We start from the raw sequence: 27,709 nt of genomic DNA, 5'->3' as shown, positions 1-27,709 counted from the left end.
CCGATCTTCAAGCAACCAATCTTCAATCAATCAATCAACCGACGAAATCTCCAATCAACTAAATCTCTTCGATCGATCCTATTCGATTCGATTCGACTCTATGACCTGACAAACTATCTCTATCGCACTGCATCGCGTATGATGCCCGTTCTCAAGTGAAGAACAGCAGGTACTAGATTGAACGTTTCAAATGCCATGGTAAAATTTTCCCTTCGAATAGGTTATTCACCTTCTCGGGTCCCGGGAGACGTTCGGGCAAGAATCTGTCATCCAGAAATTATCTGCAAGCTCGGCTTATTGGTCAAACGTTTGTTATTCCGTTCCGACGCTTCAGCATTTGTTGGTGCCTGCTTTAGGGGAAAAGTAGCTGTTTCCTAGTCAGTAATGTTGATAACAAATGTTATAAGGTCGAAATGGGTTTAAATCATTAAGGTCATACTCTAAGGAAGTCTTAACATGAGACTTCAAGAGCACGAGTGTCAGCTCCCACAAATCATAGAAATATGAAATTGCTACTCCTTACTTGCTCTGCTACAACAGCAGCAACAGTAGCAATGTCAGCTTTGTATGTTTTGTGGATGTGATTTTGCAGTTACACGCGAAGGCTACCTTAGAGTATCACCGTAAATAACTTTAAAATTCGAAATTGCTTTAAAACGCCAAAAAGAACTTTACAAAACGCAAAATTGTTAAAACTGTTTCAAACACATCGTAGGTACATAAGCAAATCGGTGATCATCTCTTTTTGCCAGGGGGATACTCCTCACCATCCCTCTCCAACTGGGGAGTTTGGTAAAGAGAGATGATTATCCCGATTCGTACCTTCCTCAAAGTTGTCCTCGCTCGCTTTCTACTCTCTATTGTATAATTTTCACACTGCCGTACTCTAACGGAACTATCAACTATATACTTTCACCTCCTCCATCTATCGTATAAAATTTCCACTTAAGGTCTGTCATTTGACGCTTAGCACTTGTTCGGAACTTTGCTGCGGCCATGTTTTCAGCCTTGCCTGAAGTTCCTAAGAAATGCTTGGGGATGCTTTTTGGATTTTTTTTTTCAACTTCAAGTTGCTAAGAGTACGCATCAGAACTTTTTGGAGCCTGAAGTTTATCGTGTGCTTTCTATAGCTTCTAAAGCAGCCATAAAGTTCGGTAGGAACTTTATGTGAACTTTATGGAACTTGAAAGTTACGTCGAAACTTAATTTGAACTTTATGGAACTTGAAGATTCTGTCGGAACTTTATTTGAGTTTTATGGAACTTGAAAGTGGGTTTTATCGTTGAACGGGAAAGCTGTGTCTATATCCCGTAACCGTTATAAGGTACCCAAGCAATACACATCCATCATAATAAGCTACTGCAACTTGATTGTGACTGTAATAAGTTACATACAACTACCGAGAACTGTTCAGTGACAAGTGTGCAGCTAGGGTAGTGAACTTTGTCGCAAAACTCGTTGTCAACCAGATGCTGCATCAATTTTAGGTTACTTGCAAATCAATGTCGACCCAGTGTTGGGTTGGCGTCGGACAAATGTCGAATAAATGTGTTCAAATTTTGCGTCGGAATGTTGTCCACAGGTTAAGTTTTTTCTTTGATTTGTTTTCCGTCAATCTTGTTTTCCTCACTGAGTACCAATACTACCGACGTCAGGAACCCATATCAACCCATCAAACCCATGGACCGGGTACCAACGGCTTTGCTTCCCTTCCGAAGGAAGCCGTGATCAGAGATTTTATGCCTCAGAAAATCCCAACGGCGCCGACTGCGATTGAACCGACGCCCTTTGGAGTGAGAGGCACTCTCGCATAACACTACACCACAGGTTTCCGAGTAGCACACTTCCGCTACAATAAGTTGCAGCAACTTGTTTATGATTGAAATAAGTCGTATAGTAGTTTCCACAACCGATTCGAGACAGGCGTGCATAACATTCCAATCATAATAAGACTTTACTCAGCCATTATTCAACTCAAATTGTTTGTGTTGTGAGCATACAAATTTGCGGACAAAACCTTATAACTCCTAAAATTCTTGTCATATAGGTTTGGTGTTTCGAGCAATGTTGTTCAAGTAAATAAGATCTATAATTTGACATCATTTGTTTTGATCTGCATCACTACATTTAGATCTAGATCAGCTCAGGAAGCACACTATTAAAACAAAACCTTCTCCAAATTTTCCAGATAGTGAAAAGCTATCTTTTGATACGATTAAAACAGACCTTGATTACTAAATTGCTTTGATCTAGATCAGTTCTTTATTTTAGTAGAAGCATCTTATCGAAAAAAAACCGCATGACTCAAAACATCAAGTCATAAATGTTTGGTGTCCCGGTAAATTGGCCCTATATTTTGAGGAAGCACGCTATTAAAACAAAATCTTCTCTAAACTTTTCCAGGTAGATACGAGCTATATTTTGATACCAGAAGAACTGACCTTGATTACTAAATTATGTTGATCTAGATTAGATCTTCTAGCATCTCATCGGACAAAACCTCAGAACTCGTCAAATTCAAGTCATAGAGGTTTGATGTCTTGAGAAAAGTTCTTCAGGTGAATGAGATCTATCTTTTGACATCATTCGTTTTGATCTAGATCTCTACATTTTTATCTAGTTCGGCTGTATCTTTTGGGAAAGCACGCTATTGAAACAAAATCTTCTCGAAAAAAATCGAGTCATAGAGGTTTGGTTTCGATTTAGTTCAGCTTTATCTTTTGAGAAAGCACGCTATAAATAATCGTACTAAAGAGCTATCTTTTGATACCATTAGAACTGACCTTGATTACTAAATTATTTTGATCTAGATCAGTTCTATTTTTTAGAAGCTTCTAATCGGACAAAACCTCATAACTCCTCATATTCACGTAATAATAGAGGTATCAAACCTTGGAAAAAGTAGTTCAGGTGAGTAAGATCTATCTTTAGACACCATTTGTGTTGATCTAGATGACTACATTTTGATCTAGCTCAGCTCTATATTTTGAGGAAGCACGCAATTAAAACAAAATTTTCTCCAAAAATTTCCAAATAAATACGAGCTATCTTTTGATACCAGTAAAACTGACCTTGATTACTAAATTTTGATCTAGATTGGTTCTATCTTTTGGTAGAAGCATCTTATCGGACAAATCCTCATGACTCCTCAATTTCAAGTCGTAGAGTTTTTGTGTCGTCAACAAAGTTGTTCAGGTGAATAATATCTATCTTTTGATATCATTTGTTTTGATCTAGATCTTCACAATTTGATCTAGATCAGCTCTATATTTTGAGGAAGCACACAATTAAAACACAATCTTCTCTTAAGTTTTGCAGATAGATACGAGCTATCTTTTGATACGATTAGCACTGACCTAGATTACTAAATTGTTGTTATCTAGATCAGTTCTATCTTTTGGTAGAAGCATCTTATCGTACAAAACCTCATAACTCCTAAAGCGGAAGTCATAGAGGTTTGGTGTCTTGCGCAAAGTTGTTCAGGTGAATAAGATATATTATATCGTATATTTTGACATCATTTGTTTTGATCTAGATAACTACATTTTGATCTATTCAACTCTATATTTTGAGAAATCGCGTTACTAAAACAATATCTTCCCCAAATTTCTACAGATAGTTGAGAGCTTTCTTTAGATACGAATAAAACTGACCTTGATTACTAAATTGTTTTGATCTAGATCACTTTTTCTTTTGTTAGAAGCATCTTTTCGGACAAAACGTCATAACTACGAAAAAAATCGAGTCATAGAGGTTTGGTGTCAGGTGAATTAGATCTATTTTTTGACATAATTCATTGTGATCTAGATCACTCCATTTCGATCTAGTTCAGCTTTATCTTTTGAGAAAGCACGCTATCAAAAAATCGTATCCAAGGTTTTCTAGATAGATAAGAGCTATCTTTTGATACCATTAAAACTAACCTTGAATACTAAATTATGTTGATCTAGATCAGTTCTACTTTTTTAGCATCTAATCGGACAAATATAGAGGTTTGGTGTTTCGGCAAAGTTGTTCAGGTGAATAAGACATCTTTTGCCATCATACGTTTTGATCTAGTTCGCTACATTTTGATCTAGATCAGCTATTTATTTTGAGGAACAGCTAACTTTTGATGCGATTAGAACAGACCTTGATTACTTAATTGTTTTGATCTAGATCAGTTCTTTTTGTTTGTAGGAGCATCTTATCGGAAAAAAAAATCAAGTCATAAAGGTTTGGTGTCCCGGGAAAATTGTTCAGGTGAATCAGATCTATCTTTTGACATAATTTATTTTTATCTAGATCACTCCATTTCGATCTAGTTTAGCTTTATCTTTTGAGAAAGCACGCTATCAAAAAAAAAATCTTCTCCAAAATTTTCCAGATAGATAAGAGTTATCTCCTGGTACAATTAGAACTGACCTTGATTACTAAATTATTTTGATCTAGATCAGTTCTATCTTTTTAGCAGCATCTATTCGGATAAAACCTTATAACTCCTTAAAATTCAAGTAATAGAGGTTTAGTGCCTTGGACAAAGTTGTTCAGGTGAATAAGATCTATCTTTAGACATTATTTGTTTTGATCTAGATCGCTACATTTTGATCTATATCAGCTCTATATTTTGAGGAAGCACGCAATTAAAACAAAATCTTTTTCAAAGTTTTCCAGATAGATGAGAGCAATCATTTGATACTTTGACATTTGACCTTTATTGCTAAATTAGTTTGATCTAGATCATTTCTATCTTTTAGTAGAAGCATCTTATGGGACAAAACCTCGTAACTCCTCAAATTCAAGTCACAGAGGTTTGGTATCCATGGTAAAGTTGTTCACATTTTGATCTAGATCAGCTGTATATTTCGAGGAAGCACGCTATTTAAACAAAATCTTCTCCAAAGTTTTCCAGATCGATGAGAGCTATCCTTTGATACGATTAGAACTGACCTTGATTACTAAATTTTGTTGATTTAGATCAGTTCTATCTGTTGGTAGAAGCATCTTATCGGATAAAACCAAGTCATATAAGTCATAGAGTATGGCGTTTCGGCAAAGCTGTTCAGGTGAATAAGATCTGTCTTATAACACCATTCGTTTTGATCTAGAGCAGCTCTATATTTTGAGGAAGCACGCTATTTAAACAAAATCTTTTCGATTTCCAGATAGAAAAAAAGCTATCTTATGTTGCGATTGGAACTCACATTGATTGCTAAATTATTTTGACTAAATCAGTTCTATCTTTTGGTAGAAGCATCTTATCGGACAAAACCTCATAGCTCTTCAAATTCAAGTCATAGAGGTTTGGTGTCTATGGTAAAGTTATTCAGCTGAATCAGATCTATCTTTTGACATCATTCGTTTTTTATCTTGATCAGTACTTTTTTTATCTAGATCAACTCTATCTTTTGTTGAATCACACTATTAAAACAAAATGCTCATCAAAATTTCCCAGATAGATAAGATCTATCTTTGGTACGATTAGAACTGACCTTGATTGCTAAAATTTGATTAGATTAGTTGTATCATTTTAGAAGCATCGCATCGGACAAAACCTCACAACATAAAAATAAAACAAGTCATAGAGGTTCGGTGTTTCGAGGAAAGTTGTTCAGGTGTATAATATTTATCATTTTACATCATTCGTTTTGATCTAGATCACTTCATTTCGATCTAGTTCAGCTTTATATTGTCAGAAAGCACGCTATAAAAAATCTTCTCCAAAGTTTCCCAGATAGATAAGACCTATCTTTTGATACCATTAGAGCTGTCCTTGATTACTAAATTTTGATCTAGATCGGTTCTATCTTTTGGTAGAAGCATCTTATCGGACAAAACATCATGACTCCTCAATTTCAAGTCATAGAGGTTTGGTGTCGTCAACAAAGTTGTTCAGGTGGATAATATTTATCTTTTGATATCATTCGTTTTGATCTAGATCTCTACATTTTGATCTAGATCAGCTCTATATTTGAGGAATCACACAATTAAAACAAAATCTTCTCATAAGTTTTCCAGTAAGTTCTAGATGTTCAGGAGAATCAGATCTTTCTTTTGACATAATTCATTTTCATCTAGATCACTCCATTTGAATCTAGTTCAGTTTTATCTTTTGCGAAAGCACGCTATCAAAACAAAAATCTTCTCCAAAGTTTTCTAGATAGATAGGAGCTATCTTTTGATACCATTATAACTGACCTTGATTACTAAATTATTTTGATCTAGATCAGTTCTATCCTTTTAGAAGCATCTTATCGAAGAAAACCTCAGACAAATTCAAGTCATAAATGTTTGGTGTCTTCGACAAAGTTGTGCAGGCCAGGGAAAAGAGGAGCAGCAAAAAAAAAAAAAAAAAGTTGTGCAGGTAAATAAGATTTATTTTTTGACATCATTCGTTTTGATCAAGATCACTACATTTTGATCTAGATCAGCTCTTTATTTTGAGGACGCACGAAATTAAAACAAAATCTTCTCCAAAATTTGCCAGATCGATACGAGCTTTCTTAAGGTATCAGTAAAACTGACCTTGAATACTACATTTTTTATCTAGATCGGTTCTATCTTTTGGTAGAAGCATCTTATCGGACAAAACCTCATGACTCTTCAATTAAAAGTCATAGAGGTTTGGTGTCCTCACCAAAGTTGTGCAAGTTGATAATATCTATCTTTTGATACCATTCGTTTTGATCTAGATCTCTACATTTTTATGTAAATCAGCTCTATATTTTGAGGAAGCACACAATAAAAACAAAATCTTCACTTAAGTTTTCCAGATAGATACGAGCTATCTTTTGATACCAGTAGAACTGATCTTGATTACTAAATTTTGATCTAGATCGGTTCTATCTTTTGGTAGAAGCATCTTATCGAACAAAACCTCATGACTCCTCAATTTCAAGTCATAGAGGTTTGGTGTCGCCAACAAAGTTGTTCAGGTGGATAATATTTATCTTCTGGTATCATTCGTTTTGATCTAGATCTCTACTTTTTGATCTAGATCAGCTCTATATTTGAGGAAGCACACAATTAAAACAAAATCTTCTCATAAGTTTTCCAGATAGGTCTAGATGTTCAGGAGAATAAGATCTTTCTTTTGACATAATTCATTTTCATCTAGATCACTCCATTTCAATCTAGTTCAGTTTTATCTTTTGCGACTGCACGCTATCAAAACAAAAATCTTCTCCAAAGTTTTCTAGATAGATAAGAGCTATCTTTTGATACCATTATAACTGACCTTGATTACTAAATTATTTTGATCTAGATCAGTTCTATCTTTTTAAAAGCATCTTATCGAACAAAACCTCAGACAAATTCAAGTCATAAAGGTTTGGTGTCTTTGACAAAGTTGTGCAGGTAAAAAAGATCTATTTTTTGACATCATTCGTTTTAATCTAGATCACTACTTTTTGATATAGATCAGCTCTTTATTTTGAGGAAGCACGCAATTAAAACAAAATCTTCTCCAAAATTTTCCAGATCGATACGATTTTTCTTTGGTATCAGTTAAAACTAACCTTGATTGCTAAATTTTGATCTAGATCGGTTCTATCTATTAGTAGAAGCATCTTATCGGACAAAACCTCATTACTCCTCAATTTCAAGTTATAGAGGTTTGGTGTCTTAAACAAAATTGTTCAGGTGGATGATATTTATCTTTTGATATCATTCGTTTTGAACTTGATCACTACATTAAAATCTAGATTACCTGTATATTTTTTAGAAAGCACGCTATGAAAACAAATTCTTCTCCAAAATTTGCCAGTTAGTTAAGAGATTCCTTTTAATACGATTAGAACTGACATTGATTACTAAATTGTTATAATCTAGATCAGTTCTATATTTTGGTAGAAGCATCTTATCGCACAAAACCTCATAACGCCTTCAGTTCAAGTCATAGATGTTTGGTGGCTTGGGTAAAGTTTTTCAGGTGAAGAGGATCTATCATACCATATGTTTTGATATCTTTTTTTTTTATCTAGATCACTACATTTTGATCTAGTTCAGCTCTATGTTTTGAGAAAGTAAGCTATTGAAACAAAATCTTTAAAAAAAATCAGATAGTTAAGAGCTATCTTTTGATACGATTAGAAATTATGATAAATTATTTTGATCTAGATCATTTCTATCATTTGGTAGAAGCATCTTTTTGGACAAAACTTCATAACTCCTAAACTTCAAATCATAGAGGTTTGGTGTCTTGGGCAAAGTTGTTCAGATGAATAGGATCTATGTGTTGACATCATTCATTTTGATCTAGATCTCTATATTCTTATCTTTAACAGCTGGCTTAACAGCAATCAGAATCTTCTCCAAATTTTCCTGATAGTTAAGAGCTGTCTTTTGATACGATTAGAACAGATCTTGATTTCAACTTTGTTTTGATCTAGATCAGTTCTATCTTTTGGTAGAAGCATATTATCGAAACAAAACCTTGAGCAAAGTTGTTCATGTGAATACAAGCTATCTATTGGCATTGATGGGTTTGATCTAGATCACTTTTTCAAATCTTGATCAGCTCTATCTTTTGATAGAAGCATTATATCGAAGAAAATCAATTGACAAGGTTATTCAAATAGATTAGAGCTGTATGATGACATAGTAATCATCTTTAAATTTAGATCCAGCTCAGTTCCATCCGTTGATAGAAGCATCCCATGATGTTATGAAAAGGCACATTTATGGACTTAATTGCTAAAGTTGTACTTCTGTTTGTATGGGATGCACTTAATCTAGTTTAGAATAGTAGTATAGTTTAGAATAGTAGCTACTCAACAGTTTGGAGTATTTCAATCACTAAACCCTATTTTTTGGGAAAGTCGATCTGAATTTTGAAGGCTAAAACATATCTTCGGAATGTAAGTTCTAATTTTAATCGAATTTGAGTAACAGCTCTCCTACCTGGCGTTACGCAAAAACAATCAGATTTTGATTAGTTTATGCTAGATTCCTCACGACGAATGGTGTTAGTTTTGCCTTTGTTATCCTTTCGTATAACTAAGGTTTTAAAATTAGATTCAACTTGACTTTTCCTTTGCGAAAAATAGCGAGCCACACAAACTATTTCACCTGTACAAAGCAGTCCCAATCGTTGGATCTTTATTCGCTCTTATTCGACAGTTCGATTACGACATCGTAGAACTAAATTGAGTATGAGAAATTGGCTCGGCAAACCGAAATTTGCTGATGCCTGTAGGTGCTTCTGAGCTTTCTCCTAGATGGCTTATCCGATCAATATGGCTGATATCTCCGTTGTTTTTTTTTGGAGTGATTCCCACCCTGAAAATCTCGATAAAAATTTCGAAAGGTCCTTCATGCTTCGATCTATTTTTGGGACTTTCGCTTTTGATAACCTTTGGTTGCCAAACAGTTTCATAAAGGAGGTTCGTATCTAGCACCCAAAACGTCAAATACAACAGGGAAAAGTTTTGCAACTGAGTGATTAGCGAAAGAGAAAGTCGATGAAGGGAATCGATCAATGCAGATAGGACCTATTGAATTACTCCTATGTCCATGGTAGTCATTTGAAGTGCCAATGTTTTATGACCAAAATGATCATGTTTTAGGAACCCCGGAAGGAACCGAGACTAATGAAAACAAAAAATAGGGCCTAATTTGTTTTTTTTTTCAGATAATATCAAAAACGAGATTGTCTTGGATAACAAACGTTTTTATTCTACAAAAAGTTGAGTTAAATTGAAATTCCGAGACAAAATTTGAGGTTTTGTCTTAGTGGTTCCTATTGATCTTAATGTAGGCCTAAGCGTCCATATATATTGCGCCCATGTTAAACTTCAGAAATGAAGCATTTTTGATTAATTTTTATAAGGACTCAATAATAGTCATTTGGATTTTCCAAATTAGAGTCATTTATCCTCATTCAAAGGACTCGAAATCAATGCAGTTCCAACTAGAAGAATAATCCCATTCGTATTTGCTTTTTCAATGTAGATCATCATCGCTTGATTTCTTCAACTGTAAATGTTTGCATAATAAGTAAAAGTCAATAGATCTGCGAAAGGCTTCTGACATGCTTCCAACCATCTGTTCACTTATATGTGCCATTGTTTTTGCACTCGGTCAAATTGACACTGACTTGTTCGTGGAGGAATTAGTTGCTTCCCAGCGCTGCGACATGTGAGGAACAGTGTTTTATTCTTTTTAAACTTTTGATTTTTTTTTTTTCATAAATCGGGGTGCTTTAATGGCTGGTACAGTTGTGGAAATAGGTCACGATAGGCACATACCGTAATTTACACATCAGGCGGGAGTTGATATTAAGAAATATTTGATGATATTTGCAAAAATACCAAAGTAGTTTTGCCCTGTGAATAACATTCAAAATTTTGTTCATTCTGCACTCATTTAACGGTTCTTTAAGTTTTTGTTAGTTGACAGAGCAGGTCAAAGCCCATCATTGTGCGGCAAACAGATCGACGATGTTCTGATTTAAATCATTTTTACAACATAAGGAATGCCTGGTTGTCTGTGATAAAATATTATTGCCATAGGGTGGGTGAGACAGTAGTGTAGGAACTAAGGCAATTTATTTATTAAAAAATTAATAAATGATGTACCTTCAATTTGCATACGTCAATCTAGAGCTTTCAATCTCATTTTTGCTAGAAAAATATAACAATGTCCTTCATTAATAGGAACACTGTTCCAGTAGGAGTGGTAGTTGCTAACTTTGGTTCCTTTAATAGTGGAACGTATTAGTTTCTTATGGGTTCCACTATAACAGGAACACTACCGCAACTATAGGTGCAAAGGAGTGAAAATTTTAAGGGAAATTAATAAATCATATCGTCAGGCTATTTTCTACAGAGATGGCGCTGTTCCGATGGTAGGAAGATTCATCACCATGATTCAGGTCAAAGAAAGCGTCGTTCATTTACTTCCCGGATATTATTGTTAAACAAGCTACAATTTCCCCATACAGTTTTACCTGCTTTACTAACAGTCCCCAGAGAGGCAAACAATTCAAAGTTGAGAGAGAAAATTCGCTCTCACGAGCTCAATCTCTCAACATGCCATGTTTATCGATGCCACACGATATGTGATTTCCCTTTCACAGACTTCAAAATATAATACCTAGCCCTGAAAAAAATGTTGGAACCCTGATTTATGCATTTAGATTTCCCATCGAGGGTCGGAGCTTGGTAAGCATTTTTGTCGTAGAATATGTAAAAAAAAGGAGGGGCTCCGGATACTAATCTAGCAGCATATATTGAGGTACCATACATGTTTTGACCGCACTATCCTCTGTCAACAATTAGCGGAAGAGTAAGCGTAATTTCCGATCGGTGTCACCATTAAGAACAGCACTAACATCTGAAGGGAAATTAACTAGGCTTATTTTAAGTTTCAAATATGCAAATCTACTTTACTTTTGGAGAGCTATTCCGACACAACCCCCCATACCGCATCTACCGTATTAATTAAACGAAATATATTTCAATTCAGAGCAACAGATGTTATTTGCAGTAGAACGCTCTCTCCAGGTAAGTGAACAATTATTCAGATCGATTAAGATACCATAATTATCCCGGGTACACTAACGTATATACAAATTTATTGAATTTTGTTCTTTTTAATAATGCGCGTCGAAAGCGTTTACTGGGACTATTGTATGTAAAAATCCTTACTGAAATCTATCAAATCGACGTTGACCCGACAAGGTAAATAATATATTCAAAGGGAAAATTGTTGAAAGTGGCTTTGAACGTTCTACCGATTATGCTTATTGCATTCACCATCACAATATAAACAAGTCTCCACCTACAAAATTAAATTCTGTCATTCATCAAAAAAAAAAAAAAAAACCATTTCAAGCAAATAATATGACCTTTCTTGTTCTGCTCCCCTAACTCCCCCTAACCTCGAACAGGCAACCAAGAGTGGACCAACTACGTCCAAATGTACGGGCACCCGAGGTACGATTTCCCCATTTCGGTAACCCGAACCACGTCCGCATCCCGTTCGCCATGTAGCAGTTCCCGGTCCCGGTCCCAGTCGCGATCGCCCCGCCACGACGGAGGCGTGCTTAATCTGGACACCAAATCTACCAAAGTACCGATCGTCACCGTCGACGACGAAGTGACGGCCTTCGGGAAGCCCAGCCCCAAGGCAAAGGAATCCAGGTTCGAGGAAGCCGGCCAGAGTAGAATACAGCCGGAGCATGCTGGTTCGGACAGCGTTGCCAACCGAAAGAGTAAAAAGTTCAGTCCAGCAGAGGACATCGAGGCGCGTCCGGACCACGCGGAACCGGAGGAAAATGGCTACGTGAACGGGCTAGAAGCCCACCATCACCACTACAGCGTGGCCAGAAGTCGAAAAGCTACGCATAAGGACGAACCGGCCGTAGATTACTACGCCGCTGCCAAGGAGAAACCACTTCCACATGTACCAAAGAGCACCATTGAGCAGCTAGATCTTTTCAAAAGCGGAATCCACAAATACTCCGGCCTGGAGCCGAGTGGTTTACCATTTCCCTTTCATATTACACCCCGTCCCGCGGTGGAACTGGCCAGTCTGTACTCCCGGCACGAATTTCCGCCCTATCTGCTTCCGCCTTATGCAGCTAGCAGCGAATCGACGCTTCCATTTTTACTGAACAATTTCGGGTACCAGCCTCACTTGTTCTCCTTACCGGAGAGTTGCTACCGAAAGGAACCGCCCAAGGATGCCAGGCCAGCGTCGCCGCCCCGGAGGTCCCCATCGAAAGAACCACCGTTCTACCCACCGCGTGTAGATCCCAGCCATCCGAATCAGTCTTCCGCCGTGGCACCGATACACTAGTAGTGTGAACCTGCACCACCAAGGCCATCATCGTCCCACCACGGCGGTTTCAACGCTACTTCCTAGATCTTTCTGGCGTTCGTCGAGCCTGTTCGTTGTGACGTCGTTGCAGCCTACTTACACCGCTTGGCCGAATCCCAAACGGCGGATAACGTTGCTTGTGGAGGTAAGTTACGTTGGGTTTGATTTGTAACCGCTCTATCTGTCTCTTTTCGAATGATGCTTTTGAATTTCTCTTGAGTTAGTGGAAAACAGTATTTTTTTTAGTTTTAGTTTACAGAGCCGATAATTCTTGTTCACTACACAAAACATCTTGAAACTATAGTCAACAGGTACAGCACAATAAACACTCCTCCATCAGAACGGGAGCCGCTTCCCGTGGTTTCATTGTATGGCAGTATCGCCAACGGGGGACAGAGTGCTTCCATTGCAGAAATGTACGCAAAACGTGGTCAGCACCAGGGCGTCACAATATCAGCTTCAATCGACCAAATCGATGCGACGAAGAGACTGCTGGCTTTCTTTTTCTGTTAAAGTCGACAGCTTCGCAGCATTCTAGAACCTCAGTCGGCGTGCACAAACAAATGTTCAATCGCTTGTCTCTCTTTCTCCCGTCGTTCCATTGGTCTTCCTTTCAAGCTTCGTCGAAATGGATGAGCGAAAGAGCGCTCGACTTTGATAGTTTTCTCTTTCATGAAACACATCAACAGAGGTTTCATGACGTATAGGACGGAAAATGAAATAACACATTTAAAGCATTTCTCACGTCAAAACACTTGAAGATTACACGTCATATTTCTAATTTATCTTCCATCCATATATTTATCTAAAAAAATGATCGAAAACGGGACATAACGCATTTTAAACAAATTGAAAGAGCGGCGATAGAGTGTTCGTGAAAGGGGATTGAAAGCCATAATGAAATTCGTTTAACTAGAAAATCGACGTTATTTACATTGAAAGCGATGAGCAAAGCAACGACGAGAAGTTCCACAGCCAGCCTTTCCTTCCAAGCGTCCTTCTTTTTTATTTTCGTTTCTTGCTGATAGTCTAGCTAGGCGTTATAGAAATGAAGCGTCGAACACGTATGTATGAGAGAAACAAAAGTGGAGTTCATTTTAGAGCTTCGAAATTGTAGAGCCCTGGTCAGCACTCACACACTCATCACGAAACGGTTGCTTTCCTAAGTCGATAACGCATCGACCGAAAGAACTGCTGATGAAGAACAATGGGGAGGACCACACAATGGTTACTGCCGAGTAAACAGACGATCGCGTGACACACACCGAGAGTGGTCTGCTTCTGTCAGCCCAGTGGCAGGCGCGTAGGCAACATGTCATACCGTGACAGCGGGCCCAGCACAGCAAAATAAATGATTTGAGCCCGGGACATGCTGCCTACTGTCAAACGCTGCTGTTGGTATAGACCTTGTCACTGGTCTGGGTTCTGTCGACAGCCGAGTATAGGATTGGGCGATCTTGGATCGATCTTTGCAAGATCGATCTTTTTCAAACCGATTTTCGATTTTTCGGATCGATTCTTTGTCCACGAAAAGATCGAAAAAATTGATCTCTTCTTTCGATCTTTTCGATCTTCAAAAAAAAAAGGTGTTAATTTCTGTAATTGTACATCCAAAAAACGATTTACTCTCACCCCAGACTGCATGGTAAATTTAAAGAGCATGACGTCAACATCAGCGTCACTCCCTACAATGACGTCACTATTTGCGTTTCCGATATTTACGAATACAGTAAGATTTAAAAGTGTTTGCTACCTCTTTCCTGTGCTCAATATAAGATCGATCTTTCTTTGAAGATAGCCCAATCCTAGCCGAGTGAACACTGAGAGACCAGTGCTGTTGTCGTAAAATTTTAGCTAAGTAGGCGTAATTTTTTTTTCATTTGGCGCCACATATACAAGATCAAATTGGCGTTAAAGTGATCAAAATCGTGGCGTCAAGAAGCATTTCATAATTTATTTTCGAATTATAATTAGTGACATAGGGGAAATGGCTCTAATGTCGGCCTAAATGCCCTTAATTTGGGTCCATACATAAATTCAGCAATCGACTAAATTTTCAATAGCGCCCAAAACCATCCATTAGTACCGTCCCAATGACGCGTTCATCTAGATAAAATTGATAAATAGCAGATTTTTAGCGATGGGCCCAATTTAGATCCATAGGCCTACATTAGAACCATTTCCCCTATCTTAATAGTTCATAATACTTCATAATCGTAAACTGGTACTGCGTGATATGACCCGGTGTCTGCTACATGAACAAATCTGGAAGTCCGGGAATTAACAGAATTTCTGAAAATACTTGGAATTTTCATGGGAATCTCTAGATAATTTTTTTTCTGAGGATATTTTTAAAGATGCAATGCATTTACCAATACAAGCATTTCATTTTCCACATTGATTTCATTCAATAATCAAGCCTAATAGATCTGCAGCGAAATATCCTTCAGGAACATATGACTTTTGAAAATTCAGAGGTTTGAAGTGATTTTGTTTTTATCTGGTCCTAGAATATGCATATTTTCCAAAACTTACCTTACCTTACCAATCAGGATTGTTGTCTTCTGTTGTCCGAAGAAGTCGTCTCTACTCTACTCGATCCATGGCCACACTTCGCCAGCCTCGTAGTCTGCGAAGGGTCCGCAGGTCGCCTTCTACTTGGTCGATCCACCTTGCCCACTGCGTGCCTCTTCTTCTTGTTCCTGTTGGGTCGCTTTCGAGAACCATTTTCACTGGGTCGTCGTGTGGCATTCTTACGACGTGCCCAGCCCACCGTAGTCGCCCAATTTTTGCAATGTGGACGATGGATGTTTTTCCCAGCAGCTGATGCAATTCGCGGTTCATTTGCCTCCTCCACGTTCCGTCATCCATCTGCACTCCACCGTACAGATGGTACGCAACATCTTCCATTCAAAAATACCAAGGGCGTGTTGGTCCTCCACGAACATAGTTCAGGTCTTGTGGCCGTAGACGACCATCGGTCTAATCAGCGTCTTATAGATAGACAACTTCGTGCGGCGGCGAATTTCATTCGACCGGAGCGTAATCCGGAGTCCAAAGTAGGCACGATTCCCTGCCATAATGCGTCTTTGAATTTCTCTGCTGGTGTTGTTTTAGGCGGTCACCAGTGAGCCCAAATACACGAACTCATCGACCACCTCGATTTCTTCACTGTCAATCTGAACTTCCTTTCGTGTATTTTGTCTTCCATGCGTTGATGGCAAGTCCAATCCGCCTAGCTTCAGCCTTCAGTGTGATGTACGTTTCCGCCATCGTCTCAATGTCCCGTGCCATGATGTCGATGTCATCGGCGAAGCAAAGAAGCTGAATGGACTTCCAGAAATCGTACCACTCGTGTCTATCCCAGCTCTTCTGCTCACACCTTCTAACGCGATGTTGAAGGTAGCGCGGGCACCCATGAATCCCGCCTGGTATTGCCCCACGAACTCTCTTGCAAATGGTGACAGGCGGCGGCATAGAATTCGGGAGAGTACCTTGTAGGCGGCGCTCAGCAGCGTGATCGTGTGGTAGTTGCAGCAATCCAACTTGTCGCCCTTTTTGTAGATTGGGCATACGACACCTTCCATCCACTCCTCCGGTAATATCTCCTCCTCCCAAATCTTGGCAATCACCCAGTCCAGTGTTTCACCACCGGATTTCAATAGCTCACTTAGTAGTTGATCTACACCAGTTGCTTTGTTGTTCTTCACCGGCCGATCTCCTCCTCAACTTCTTGAAGATCAGGGGCCGGTAGCCTGTCGTCTTCTGCGCGTTCTCCAAGGTCTGTTGCCGTGCCACCTTCGTTTTCTGCTGCTTCATGAGGTGCTCGTCATAGTACTGCTTCAACCTCTCAATCATCTCACACTCGCTCGTAAGAAGGTTACCGTCCAAGGCCTTGCACATATCGGCTTGCGGCACGTAGCCTTTGCGTGAACTATTTAGCTTCTCGTAGAACTTCCGTGTATCGTTTACGCGGTACAGGTTTTCCATCGCCTCGCGATCTCGGTCTTCCTGCTGACGCTTCTTCCTTCGGAAAACCGAGTTTTGTCTGTTCCGCGCTTGTCTGTATTGCTCCACATTCAATGTCGTGCGGTGTTGCAGCATTCTCGCCCGTGCTGCATTCTTCTCCTCTACTAACAGTTTGCATTCATTCATTTCTTCGGTCCAGGATTGCAGTACCTAGTGCCGCTGCAGCAGTACTACCTATGTCGGAACGGATGTCCCTCCAGCCATATACGAGAGTAGCTACGCCAAGCTGCTCTTCCGTGGGTAGTGCAACTTCCAGCTGCTGCGCGTAGTCCTGGGCAACTCCGGCGTCCCGTAGTTGCTCGCTGTTGGGTCACGGCGTTTGACTTCGACGGTAGTTATGCACCGTCGAGAGTTTTGAGCGCAAGCATACTGCAACTAAGCAGTGGCCCAAATCTATGTTCGCACTGCGGTACGTGCGGACGTTGATAATGTCGGAGAAGAATTTCCCGTCGATTAGAACGTGATCGATTTGGTGTTCTGTGTGTTGGTCAGGTGATCTCCAGGTGGCTTTGTGGATATCCTTGCGGGGGAAAAAGGTACTTCGAACTACCATACCCCGGGAGGCTGCAAAGTTCACGCATCGTTGGCCGTTGTCGTTCGATACGGCATGCAGGTTGTTTGGCCTGATTGCCGGTCTATACATTGCCTCCCGTTCTACCTGAGCGTTCATGTCGCCGATGACGATTATGACGTCCCATTGCGAACAGCCGTCGTACACCTGCTCCAGCTGCGCATAGAACGCTTCTTTCTCGTCGTCGGATTTCCCTTCGTGTGGGCAGTGCACGTTGATGATACTGTAGTTGAAGAAACGGCCCTTAATCCTCAACTTGCACATCCTCGCGTTGATCGGCTGCCAACCAATCACGCGTTGGCGCATCTTACCCAACACTACAAAGCCGGTTCCCAGCTCGTTGGTGGTGCCACAGCTCTGGTAGAAAGTAGCCGCTCGATGCCCGCTTTTCCATACCTTTTGTCCCGTCCAGCAAAGTTCCTGCAGTGCTACGACTTCGAAGTTGTGTGGTTGAAGTTCGTCATAGAATAACCTATCGCAACCCGGGAAGCCGAGCGATTTGCAGTTCCATGTTCCGAGTTTTCAATCGTAGTCCTTAATTCTTCGCGTAGGTCTGTGCCGATTGTTCCGATCCGTATTTCTTTCTTCGGTATTTGCAACTTTGTTTTTTTTCCAGGGCGGCTTGTTGGGCCTGCCCCAACCCCCTGTCTCGCCGGTGGACCATCGTGCACAGCTCTGTTTAGAGTCCCACGCTGGAGAACAGGCGCCGTTTTGAGCCGCACCTCCATGGTGAACAGACGCTCAGGTTTGGTGAAGCATTTCCTCTATCACCGTACTATGGTTACCGCGCCAGTGTTCGCGTCGCACCTCTTCACTTTACTATTGCTGGACTGGCAACATTGCCCAGGTTACGCCACCCAGCTGTGTTCATGTTTCAGCTGGTAGTCTTTTGTTATCATATAACTCGGAGAAGCGTGAAATAGGAACTTTGTGAAGGCCAGGGCTAGGTATTCTGCTTCTTCAAGTTTGTCAACTCACCATTTTGCGCGTTCCAGTCTTTATTATAATTGAATCGAATTTAACCTAGCATTTTGGTACTGTAGTAGTAGTCTGAGATTGCAGCTTCCGATCCTTAGTTCCACTACGACGCTTGCTATGATCCTGCAGATTGATAGTATGACGCTTACGGAAACGTTTGAGAACACTGACTTCGCGATTTTTGAACCATGTGAGTATCCAAAATTAATTTTCTGGTCGCGGCTTTCATCAAGTATAACTTCTTTTAACCAAAATGAATCGTTACGAACTTTTCAGCACTGAAAGAGGAAATACTTCAAAACAAACTGCTGTCAAAACATTCTAGATCTGACTGCTAGGAACACTGCAGTAAAATAATCAGTGCGTCCAGATATTAAATGACTCGAGCTTTATTAATTGTGCAGTAAAGCACCCCGATGTGAACCAGGATTTGAATACCACGCAGCAGTACAATAGATAATTTATTTAATTTCACCTTTTTTTTGTGCACTGAATACGGCGTGCGAAAAACTGTCGGCTTTGTAGTCCCGGATCGCGGGTCAACCCTTAGTCTGTTCCGATTCTGCTGACCTCAGAATTTCCCACAGCTCCGCATCCGATTTGCGTCGTCGTCGTCGTCATCTAATCGCTTTCCCTTGTAACTTTTATCACACCCAACTCAACAAGGGTCCATAAAATCACAAGTGTTCCGGTACTCGGCGCCTGACCTTTGAAATGGATTCCATATCCCTCCAGCCAGCTGCAGCACAATACGTTTCTAATTAGCATACTAGCTCGGTAACAACACTTTTTAATGATCTCCATCATAAAAACAACAACGCAAGAACTGCATCGCTCGCTGCTCAACGGGCACAAAGCTGATGAACATCTTCCCTCGAAGGAGACCCCGATCCTTGAGTTGGGTCAGCAATTGCACTCAGGTGATAACTACGCGCCCGAGTCGGGAATGTTCTGGAGGTCTGCTGCACTAGGAAATCACATTATGAACGACCAATAATAATTCTCTGTTTTACTGCCGCCGACGATGACGACGAAGACGATGACGACGTCGTCTAGGTGGTAGGTACAACGAGCGCCTTATCGATTTCATACAATAGCCTCCCATCAAGGAGTATGTTTTTGAACGATACCGACGATGACTCCCCCATCTCGCTCCTTAAAAAAAAAAAGACAACGCATCGGAGGATAGTTTTCATCCTGTGTACCCGATACTCGCGGAACAAGACGCGCTAAATGCGACTTTATGGCGATCGTAAAAACCGGGTCGTAAATTCGCAAACATATCTCTTTCCGCTATTGCTCGCTAAAGTGTATTGATGCAACTCGCTGCAGCGGCAGTCTTCTGATGAAAACGAGTCGCAAGTTTTTCTCCACAACCGACCCAGGGTGGCACTTAAAATGTAATCCGACAAAGATCGCTGAAGCAAGCAAAAGAAATTAAATAATACTCGAGTACCTAGCGAGACATGTCTTAAGAGGAAAGGAAAAAATATGACTAGCAGACATCTAAGTGGAGCTAATCCAACCGGTCGGTCGTCGGCTGCTGATGATGGTGGCACTAACTTTGTGTGTAAAATCAGTTTTTAGATTTTTCACGCGTCAAAACATGTGTGCGTCGTCGTCGTCGTCCTCGTCGACGTATTTGCGCAAATTTAACTGTTTTTCAAACTCGTAAAAACAACACAAATAGTGCTGCTATGGGCGCAAATGAGCTCCACGGTGGACAGCGAGTTGTTTTGGGGAGTCAACTCGTCGCCGATACTCATTAAAAATGAATTACACAATCCGCATAGAGAGAGAGAGAGACATGATGCAAATGCCAATTCGCGCCTCTTCCTTCACCACCACCACCACCGTGCGTTCATTCGTAGGCAGGGTGTGCAGTAATGTTCATCACACGCTGAGGGTTCAAAGGTTCAAAGGAAGATGGAAATTTTCCCTTACCCCGTCGCATTCGAAATGTGTGCATATCCGTGTTACATTGATTGTGAGGCAGGGTTGGATTCAGAGGTTTTCGCATGACTTCCTTATCGGGGCAAAAAATGGGTCTAGCGTGGTAAGGTCAGGATACCCAATAAGGCTTATGTGAATAACCCATAAATTTTCGGATAATATTATAGTAGCACGAACTAGCTTAGCTTAGCTTAGTATAGTTTGCAGGGTTGTTACAACTAGCAATGGGCGATCTTGGATCGAAACACAAAAGATCGTTTCTTTTGGTTCGATTAATCGATTTTTTGAATCGATCTCAAACACGACAAAAATCGACTGGATCGATCCTTTTCATTCGATTTTTGTAAAGATCCAAAATAAAAAAATTTCAGTGCATTTGCACTTGCAATTTAAGATTGACCTGTACCTGGAGTCTACAGCTCACTCTTCTTCTTCTTCTTCGCATTTCAAGCTTATTGCATATCGCATATTAGCTTATTGCGTGCTCTCAACTTAGTGTTCTAGATGCACTTCCACAGTTATTAATTGAGAGTTTTCGATGCCTGTACCATTTTCGCATTGGTATAATTGTGTGGCAAAGTCCAATTATACTTCTATGCCCAGGGAAGTCGAGAAATTTTCCAACCCGAAAAATTCCTAGACCGGACCGGGAATTGAACCCAGCCACCTCCAGCATGGTCTTTCTTTGTAGCTGCGCCTTTACCGACTGAGCTAAGGGAGGCCCCACGTAATAGAGTTTTGTTGATTTGAGATGTTGTCTTGTGACTGCAGATATCTCTGCTTACGCTTTGCTTCTGTGTTTGGTGGTATAGTTGATCATACAAGTCCGCATTGCTGAGGACATTCAGTGGAAGCTTTAGCACTTTGTTTTCGGCTGATCCCCAAGAGGATTTGTTGGACACTGGGTGTAATCCCCCCAGGTGTTCATTCCTGACTTAGGCCCAACATTGATGCTGGTAATGGTGTCGTTATCCAATCGATTTCCAAGGTCATGGTCCATTTTTATGCCAGAGTATTCGTTGGTTTCAGAGTCATATCGGGGGTCGTAGGTCGTGTCAGGGTCCATAGCCGGGTCAAAATTATAGAGTTGTGGTTGTTGGTCCATTAATTTCTTTTGGATTGATTTCGGTGGGTTCTTCCTAAATCCGAAGTCGAACCTCCTCTTTTCCTTTCTGGGGGTGGGCTGTCTTTCTTGTTATCAACACCTTTTCTCTTGCTACTTCTAGTAGGGTCAATGTCCATATGATCCGGTGTCTTGCCAGTATGCTTCTGGTCGATCCTCTCAAGACTAATGTGAAACGCTTTGGATGTTGCTTTCAGAGCCGATTCTCTCGGTTGACTAGGTGCCACTAAGCGAGCTGCTTTCACAGTTGCTGCCAGAGGTGAAATTCTCAGAGCATCTGTAGGTGCATCCTCACTGAAATCATTTCCATTCGAGTCATTGTTTGACTGATTTGTCGAGCGATGAGGGTCACGACGGTTTTTGCCTATCTGAGACTTCAAATTCGATACCATTTGTTTCAACGTTTTGATTTCTGCTTTGAGTAGCCCAATTGTACGATCCTTATCCTCTGCTTCGATACCGGAGTCTTGATTGCACAGCGCTCGCGTAGGAGGAGCCTTTATTGGCTTCACGGAATTCCCGTCTAGCTTCTGCGTACGTTAGGCCACGATTCGTTTTTAGCCGAACAATAGCTTCTTCCTCGCGATAGATTGGACATACCTTGGATGTTGGACAGTGTTCTTGTTGACAGTTTTTACAGTACGCTGGTTTAGTGCATGGGGTTCCCTCAATCAATTTGTGTGTACCTGAGCAGTTTAGGCATATGAGTTGATTTTTGCTATTGTCGCAGTTCTTTTTTGTGTGGCCGAACACAGCGGTAGCAGAACATTGGAGATTGATAATATTGCCGTACATTAATCCGAAGTACACCAAAATAGATGTACTTTGGTAAAATCGATCCACGGAATGTGACAACGAGCAGTGGTGTGCTGGTGACGGTGTTTGCACGACGTTTTGTGATACGACGTACACTACACACACCTTGCTCTTGTAGGTGTTGCTTAATATACTCTTCAGATTTGTCTATAGTATCCAGATCATACACTACCCCTTGAACAACATTTAACCCAGGGTGTTCTATTACTTCCACAGGAGTGTGATCCGGCAGTTCGAAGATTTGTTTCAGTTTTTCGCAGATTGATCGTGACTTTGTTCGAAGAATGTATCGGCTACCTCGTGCTTCCTTTGATGCATGGACTTTGCTAGCATCAACAGAGCCCAGGGCTAGTATTACTGCGCTACCGATCAAAAAAGGATCGGATGGGAGGCTGAGTTCATTTTGTTCAGTTTGACGTACTCTCATTTGTAGCGCAATAACCTGTCCGAGCTCATCTTCGCCTAGCAACCAGTCAGGAAATGTTCCCCCATCCGGTGGGTCCCTGGGGAGGGTGCACGGTTGTGGCCGACCATGGGGCCGGAGAAGGGCACTGCGGCTTACGGTTTCACACTCACTTAAAAACTTCTATGTCAAAGAACCGAGAGCTTCACGGGTTCCCAGCTAGTTACTATACACTACTTGTTGCTAATATCAATAGAGATATGATGGTAATTTGTTTGCTTTGTAGCACTCCAGATTCGCCATAAGTCTAAATAATTACACTTGGTTCACAATTTTCAGGCACTAGTTGATCCGTTTAAGTGATTTTCGTGAAAAAATCCACGTTATATACACAATAATTTTGATATTATTCATAGCGCGAAGTAAACAAAACTGTAGCTTTGTGTGGTGATAATTTGCGACTTAGTAATGTTGGTGATATACGTTGATGATGTCGTGATTGCTGATACGTCGTTAAAGCTTGTTGATTCAGTAAAATATTGCTTGGCTCATGAGTTAGAGATGACGGACGCAGGAGAAATCAAATGTTTCCTCGGATTACGAATCGATCGTGACGTGAATAACGGTTGGATGCGTATAAGTCAGAAGCAGTATCTCGAGGATTTGTTGAAGCGATTCAAAATGGACAATTCCAAGCAGATTTCAACACCCATGGAAAATCGGTTGAAGCTTAAACGCGGCGAAGAAAAGGATCGGACTACACAACCCTACAGAGAGTTGATCGGATGTTTAACCTACGCAGCGATAACGACTAGACCGGATTTGAAAGCATCTGTGAACTTCTTTAGCCAATATCAAAGCTATCCAACGGATCTACATTGGCCGCTATGTAAAGGGGACGTTAGACATGGGTCTGTTGTTCAAAAGGAATCCGGATGCTGCTACGATGAAAGTGTTCTCCGATGCAAACTGGGGCAACGATGTTGTAGACAGGCGATCTGTCAGCGGTGCCATTTTTAAGGTGTTTGGATGTACCATAGCGTGGATTACAAGAAAGCAACAAACCGTCTCTCTGTCATCAACGGAAGCGGAACTTGCTGCACTTTGTGTGGCAGCATGCCATGAGCAGTGGCTGGTAAGACTGTTGCGTGACCTCAAATGTCTAAGGATTTCGGTCGGCTCAAGCATGTGGACGTTAAGTTTCATTACCTTCGAGATCTGGTGAAGTCAAAGAAGATCATTCTTCGGTACGTAACATCGTTAAATACGCAGGCAGACATGATGACCAAGAGTCTTCCTGTTGCGGCGTTTCGGAAGCATTGTGCTGGCATCGGGCTAGCTAACTCCAGTAATTGAGCAGGGGTGTTGGTGATACAATCCCTAGTCGTGAGCAGCAATATTATTATTTCCTAGAGTGTGCACCTTCTGCGCTTTTTTTGTTTTATGACCAGAAGTGTACCATATGATGTTTACTTTTTTACCTTTCATACAAAAGAAAACTATATAATAAACTACATGCGTTTTTATCGAAGTTGAAATTAATCCGTATTTGTTCCGTATTACTTTATGTGGCCATCCGAAACCATTTCAATAAGAAATTGCAAAAAAAAAAAAACAAGGTAGTGTTATTCTACTCCCCCAGAAAATACAGCGAAATTAACGTTCAAAATTTGATCTCCCAAAACAGTTAATGAATGCCGAAGCCATCATCCAATATTTTTATAAAAATCAAAACATATTTTTGAGGTTGTAATCTTCTCGTTAACGTATCGAAACAAACCTATAACAGAATCGTCAACGCCTAAATCATAGATATATTTAATGTTTTCTCTTCGATGGGACGGAAAAGGGCGATTAGGCCGAAGTAAATGTTTTGCCCGACAGTAATAAAATCAGAATCCAAAAACAGAAACCACCCCCCCAAGCTCCGACCCTGTCGACTCAATTTCAACTAACATCTACTCTTCCATGCATATTTTGTGTATAAATTTTGAATAATCGAAAGGGATGCAATTTTTTTTTATTTTCACAGCCGGACCAACTCTCACTCCAAATATTTTTCTGCTGGAAACGTTTCCCGCGCCGTGGCAGTTGCTAAATTTTCCATATCACGGTGATTGATTTGTGATTAAAAATAAATATAAATAGAAAATGAATAATTTCTGCGAGCGTATTAGGGGGGGAATTCGACTGACTGTGGGGATGCCTAGTTCTAGTTTCTCATTTGTCTCGGTGCGCACTGCCCAGGGAACGGCCCAGTAGTCCTCTTGTGCAAATATGCAAACACGTACTTAGTTATTAATAAATAACAATGATTTGAATTTGAATCATTCATATGCGCGTGAGTGTGTTTGTGTGTGTGTGTTTGGGGCGGGCAAAAGTAACCGATCTGCTGGAATTTGGTCACGCTGCTGACGGAAGCGAGTGAGCAACATTGAAAACATGGTTTGTTTTTAATTTTTCTATAAATAGTAATGGATTCAAAAGCGTCAATCGTAGAAACAATTGTAAACTAATGCAAGCTCTCATTTACATGATTTGGTTATTTTATTCGTTCGCAGGTTTCATGGCATCAAACACGCTTGGAAGCAGTCTTCTTCTACACACAGCTGACGTATGTTTACCTTTAAGTTCTTAACTTTTAAAATCAAGCATAGTACGTATCACCAAAAAGATAAGAGATATGAATCCGAATTACACAGACTTACACGAGAGAGAGCGAGAAAAAAATGTACAAATCACAAGCAGTTTGAAGTGCTTAGGTCGATGCGAAAATGTATAACATTTAGGAAAAAAAAAATCAACGGAATTAGCTTTGTTCCCCATATTGGCATAATGTTTGAACTTTTAGAAGATTAAGTCTACCGCTGAAGTTTCGGAAAGTTAGTTTTTGTTGAAGGGATTCGATTGCGGATTCGATTGCGGATTCGATACGATTATTCTCGGTGCTGTTCAGATGTGAGTTTACCTCAGTTGCTTCGATCGGACGAATACTCCCTCCAGTTCAGGTTCATTTACACTATCTGGTTTCTTGGTCTGATTCGAGCGGACTGCTCGATAATTTTGTCGGATGCAATGTTCGGATGCGTTCACACTTTTTCGACATGATGATTAGATTTGACGTTTGATTTGTCAGCAAAATAGCCGCAAGGGAGGTGAAAAGATTGATTTTTTTTAATTTCACGGATTTGAACTGCTAAGAACGCATGATGTGTGTTTTGATGGCAGCCAGCAGCAAGGTAAACCGATTTCTTTATTCAATAGTGTCCTGTGAATGATTTGACTGATTTATTATATTCCAGTGTAATTAGCCGTTTTCGAGTTTTTTTTTCATTTATTCAAAGGGGGGATGTTTCTCAGAGTCCTAAACTATGTTAATCATCGATCGAGTTTCCACTTGCTGCAATTACGGCCTCCACACGCTTCCGGTATGCACGGCAGGTTCTAATAATGTAGTCTGGATCCATTTCTCTACAGGTACGGGTCAATGTTTGTTTGAGGCTTGCTGTACTCGGGTGGCGTTTAGAACAGGCCTTGGCCTTCATGACGCGCCATATTGAGTAATCCAGCGGATTAGGATCGGGGCTGGATGGCGGCCACATATCCTTCACCCAGAACGGAAGATGTTCCTGCAACCAGTTCTGAGTGCTGTTCGAGGTGTGGTACGGAGCCCCATCGTGTTGAAATACAACATTTGGCTTCGGACCGTACTGTTCTTTGATCCACGGAAGAACATACTTACCTAAAATCCCGATGTAGACCTCCGTGTTGACCTTGTCGCCTTCTGGAATGAACACCGGGTCCATTTTTTTGCCATCGAAAGCCACCAATCCAAACACCATAACGCTAGCAGGATGCTTGGTCAGATACACGTTCTTGTGCTCGTCGGCCACGTCTTTTACCGGAAGAGAACTAATATACCGGTCGGTTCTGGAATTTGATACGGTAAACATGCTCTCGTTGGTGAATAGGATTACCGGATTTTTTCGCTTAAGAAAGTTCAAGATTTTCTTGCATCGTTCGACTCGTAGCTCCCGGATGCGGTTGGTAATCATATGAGTTTTTTTTTCGTGCACTCGACTTCGCCCCGCAATCTTCCTTTACGATCTTCCGTGCCGTAAAGTTACTGATCCCGTGTTCCTTTGTCATTTTCCTTATTGAACGCACTGAATTCACCCGAATCTTCCTTTTGATAGCAGCGATAACCCTCGGAACCCCAGCTGACCTCGGACGACCTCAGGCCACCTTCGCGGATAGTTGTTCTTTCTTTTCTCGGTCTTAAACCCTTTTGACGGTCCACCGGGACACTCTCACGGCGATTGAAATGTCTTTTTGCAACATTTGCGCGTGGGACAAATCACGAATACACTGCCACTTCGTCATGGTGCAACCATCCCGAGCAAAGTCCAGCATCAAAATGACAGCAAATTGAAATCAAGTTTTGATATCAACATCAAACTGAAATCATAATTTGATTTCAGTTTACGCAATTGACAAATTTGATACCTAATTTTGTTTTCATTGTGCTGTACATTTGCTCTCCAGAAATATGTTGTTGCGGGTTTGTTTTCATTGCCTTAGCATAACATCAAATTGAATACTTGTTTTGCTATCAACAGGAAAAAGGGATATCAAATTTGGTTTTCAGTTTGCTCTCACTGATAGCAGAAATAGTTTTCAATGTGATGTCACAGGAAGATATGTTTGCTCTCAATTTTGATATTTTAACCGTTAAAATGACCAAAACGACTGCAACCTGAGTAATCATTATCAGCGAAATCACAACATCAAATTTAGATTTCAATTTGATCTCAGGCTTTGCTCGGGATATTGGTCACTCTAAGACTAGCAGGTCCCGAAATAACGTGCTCAACTTTTTGGCTCAGCTCTGGTACTCCCTTCGGTCCCAAGCTAATCGATGCACCCCTCGAAACATAAGAAAAACCAATAACCCCTCATTTTATCTGTCAAACTTTCATAGCGAATCAAAACAAACATTGCGTAGTACTAGAATTTCGACTAGAATGGAGTACTC

General features: G+C 40.6%; 1 protein-coding gene across 1 annotated transcript; it reads left to right on the top strand.

The window, feature by feature from the left end:
* Positions 1–80: 80 nt before the first annotated feature.
* On the top strand, positions 81–25,781 carry LOC135697075 (uncharacterized). The gene is made up of 3 exons (XM_065216663.1): positions 81–169; positions 11,870–12,946; positions 25,236–25,781. Exon 2 carries the CDS (start codon positions 11,899–11,901, stop codon positions 12,778–12,780), a length of 882 nt encoding a protein of 293 aa, XP_065072735.1. The 5' UTR covers positions 81–169; positions 11,870–11,898; the 3' UTR covers positions 12,781–12,946; positions 25,236–25,781.
* The last annotated feature ends 1,928 nt before the right edge of the window (positions 25,782–27,709 follow it).

Source organism: Ochlerotatus camptorhynchus, unplaced genomic scaffold, assembly GCF_037179485.1.
Source record: "Ochlerotatus camptorhynchus isolate MF236.1 unplaced genomic scaffold, CSIRO-AGI_Acam_v1.1 ptg000066l, whole genome shotgun sequence".
In the NCBI taxonomy this organism is placed as follows: domain Eukaryota; kingdom Metazoa; phylum Arthropoda; class Insecta; order Diptera; family Culicidae; genus Ochlerotatus; species Ochlerotatus camptorhynchus.
This window is presented reverse-complemented; position numbering and strand designations above follow the sequence as displayed.

What these genes read in the sequence shown, in the direction of transcription:
- LOC135697075 (XM_065216663.1), top strand. Translation starts at nt 11,899, where the DNA reads ATGTACGGGCACCCGAGGTACGATTTCCCCATTTCGGTAACCCGAACC.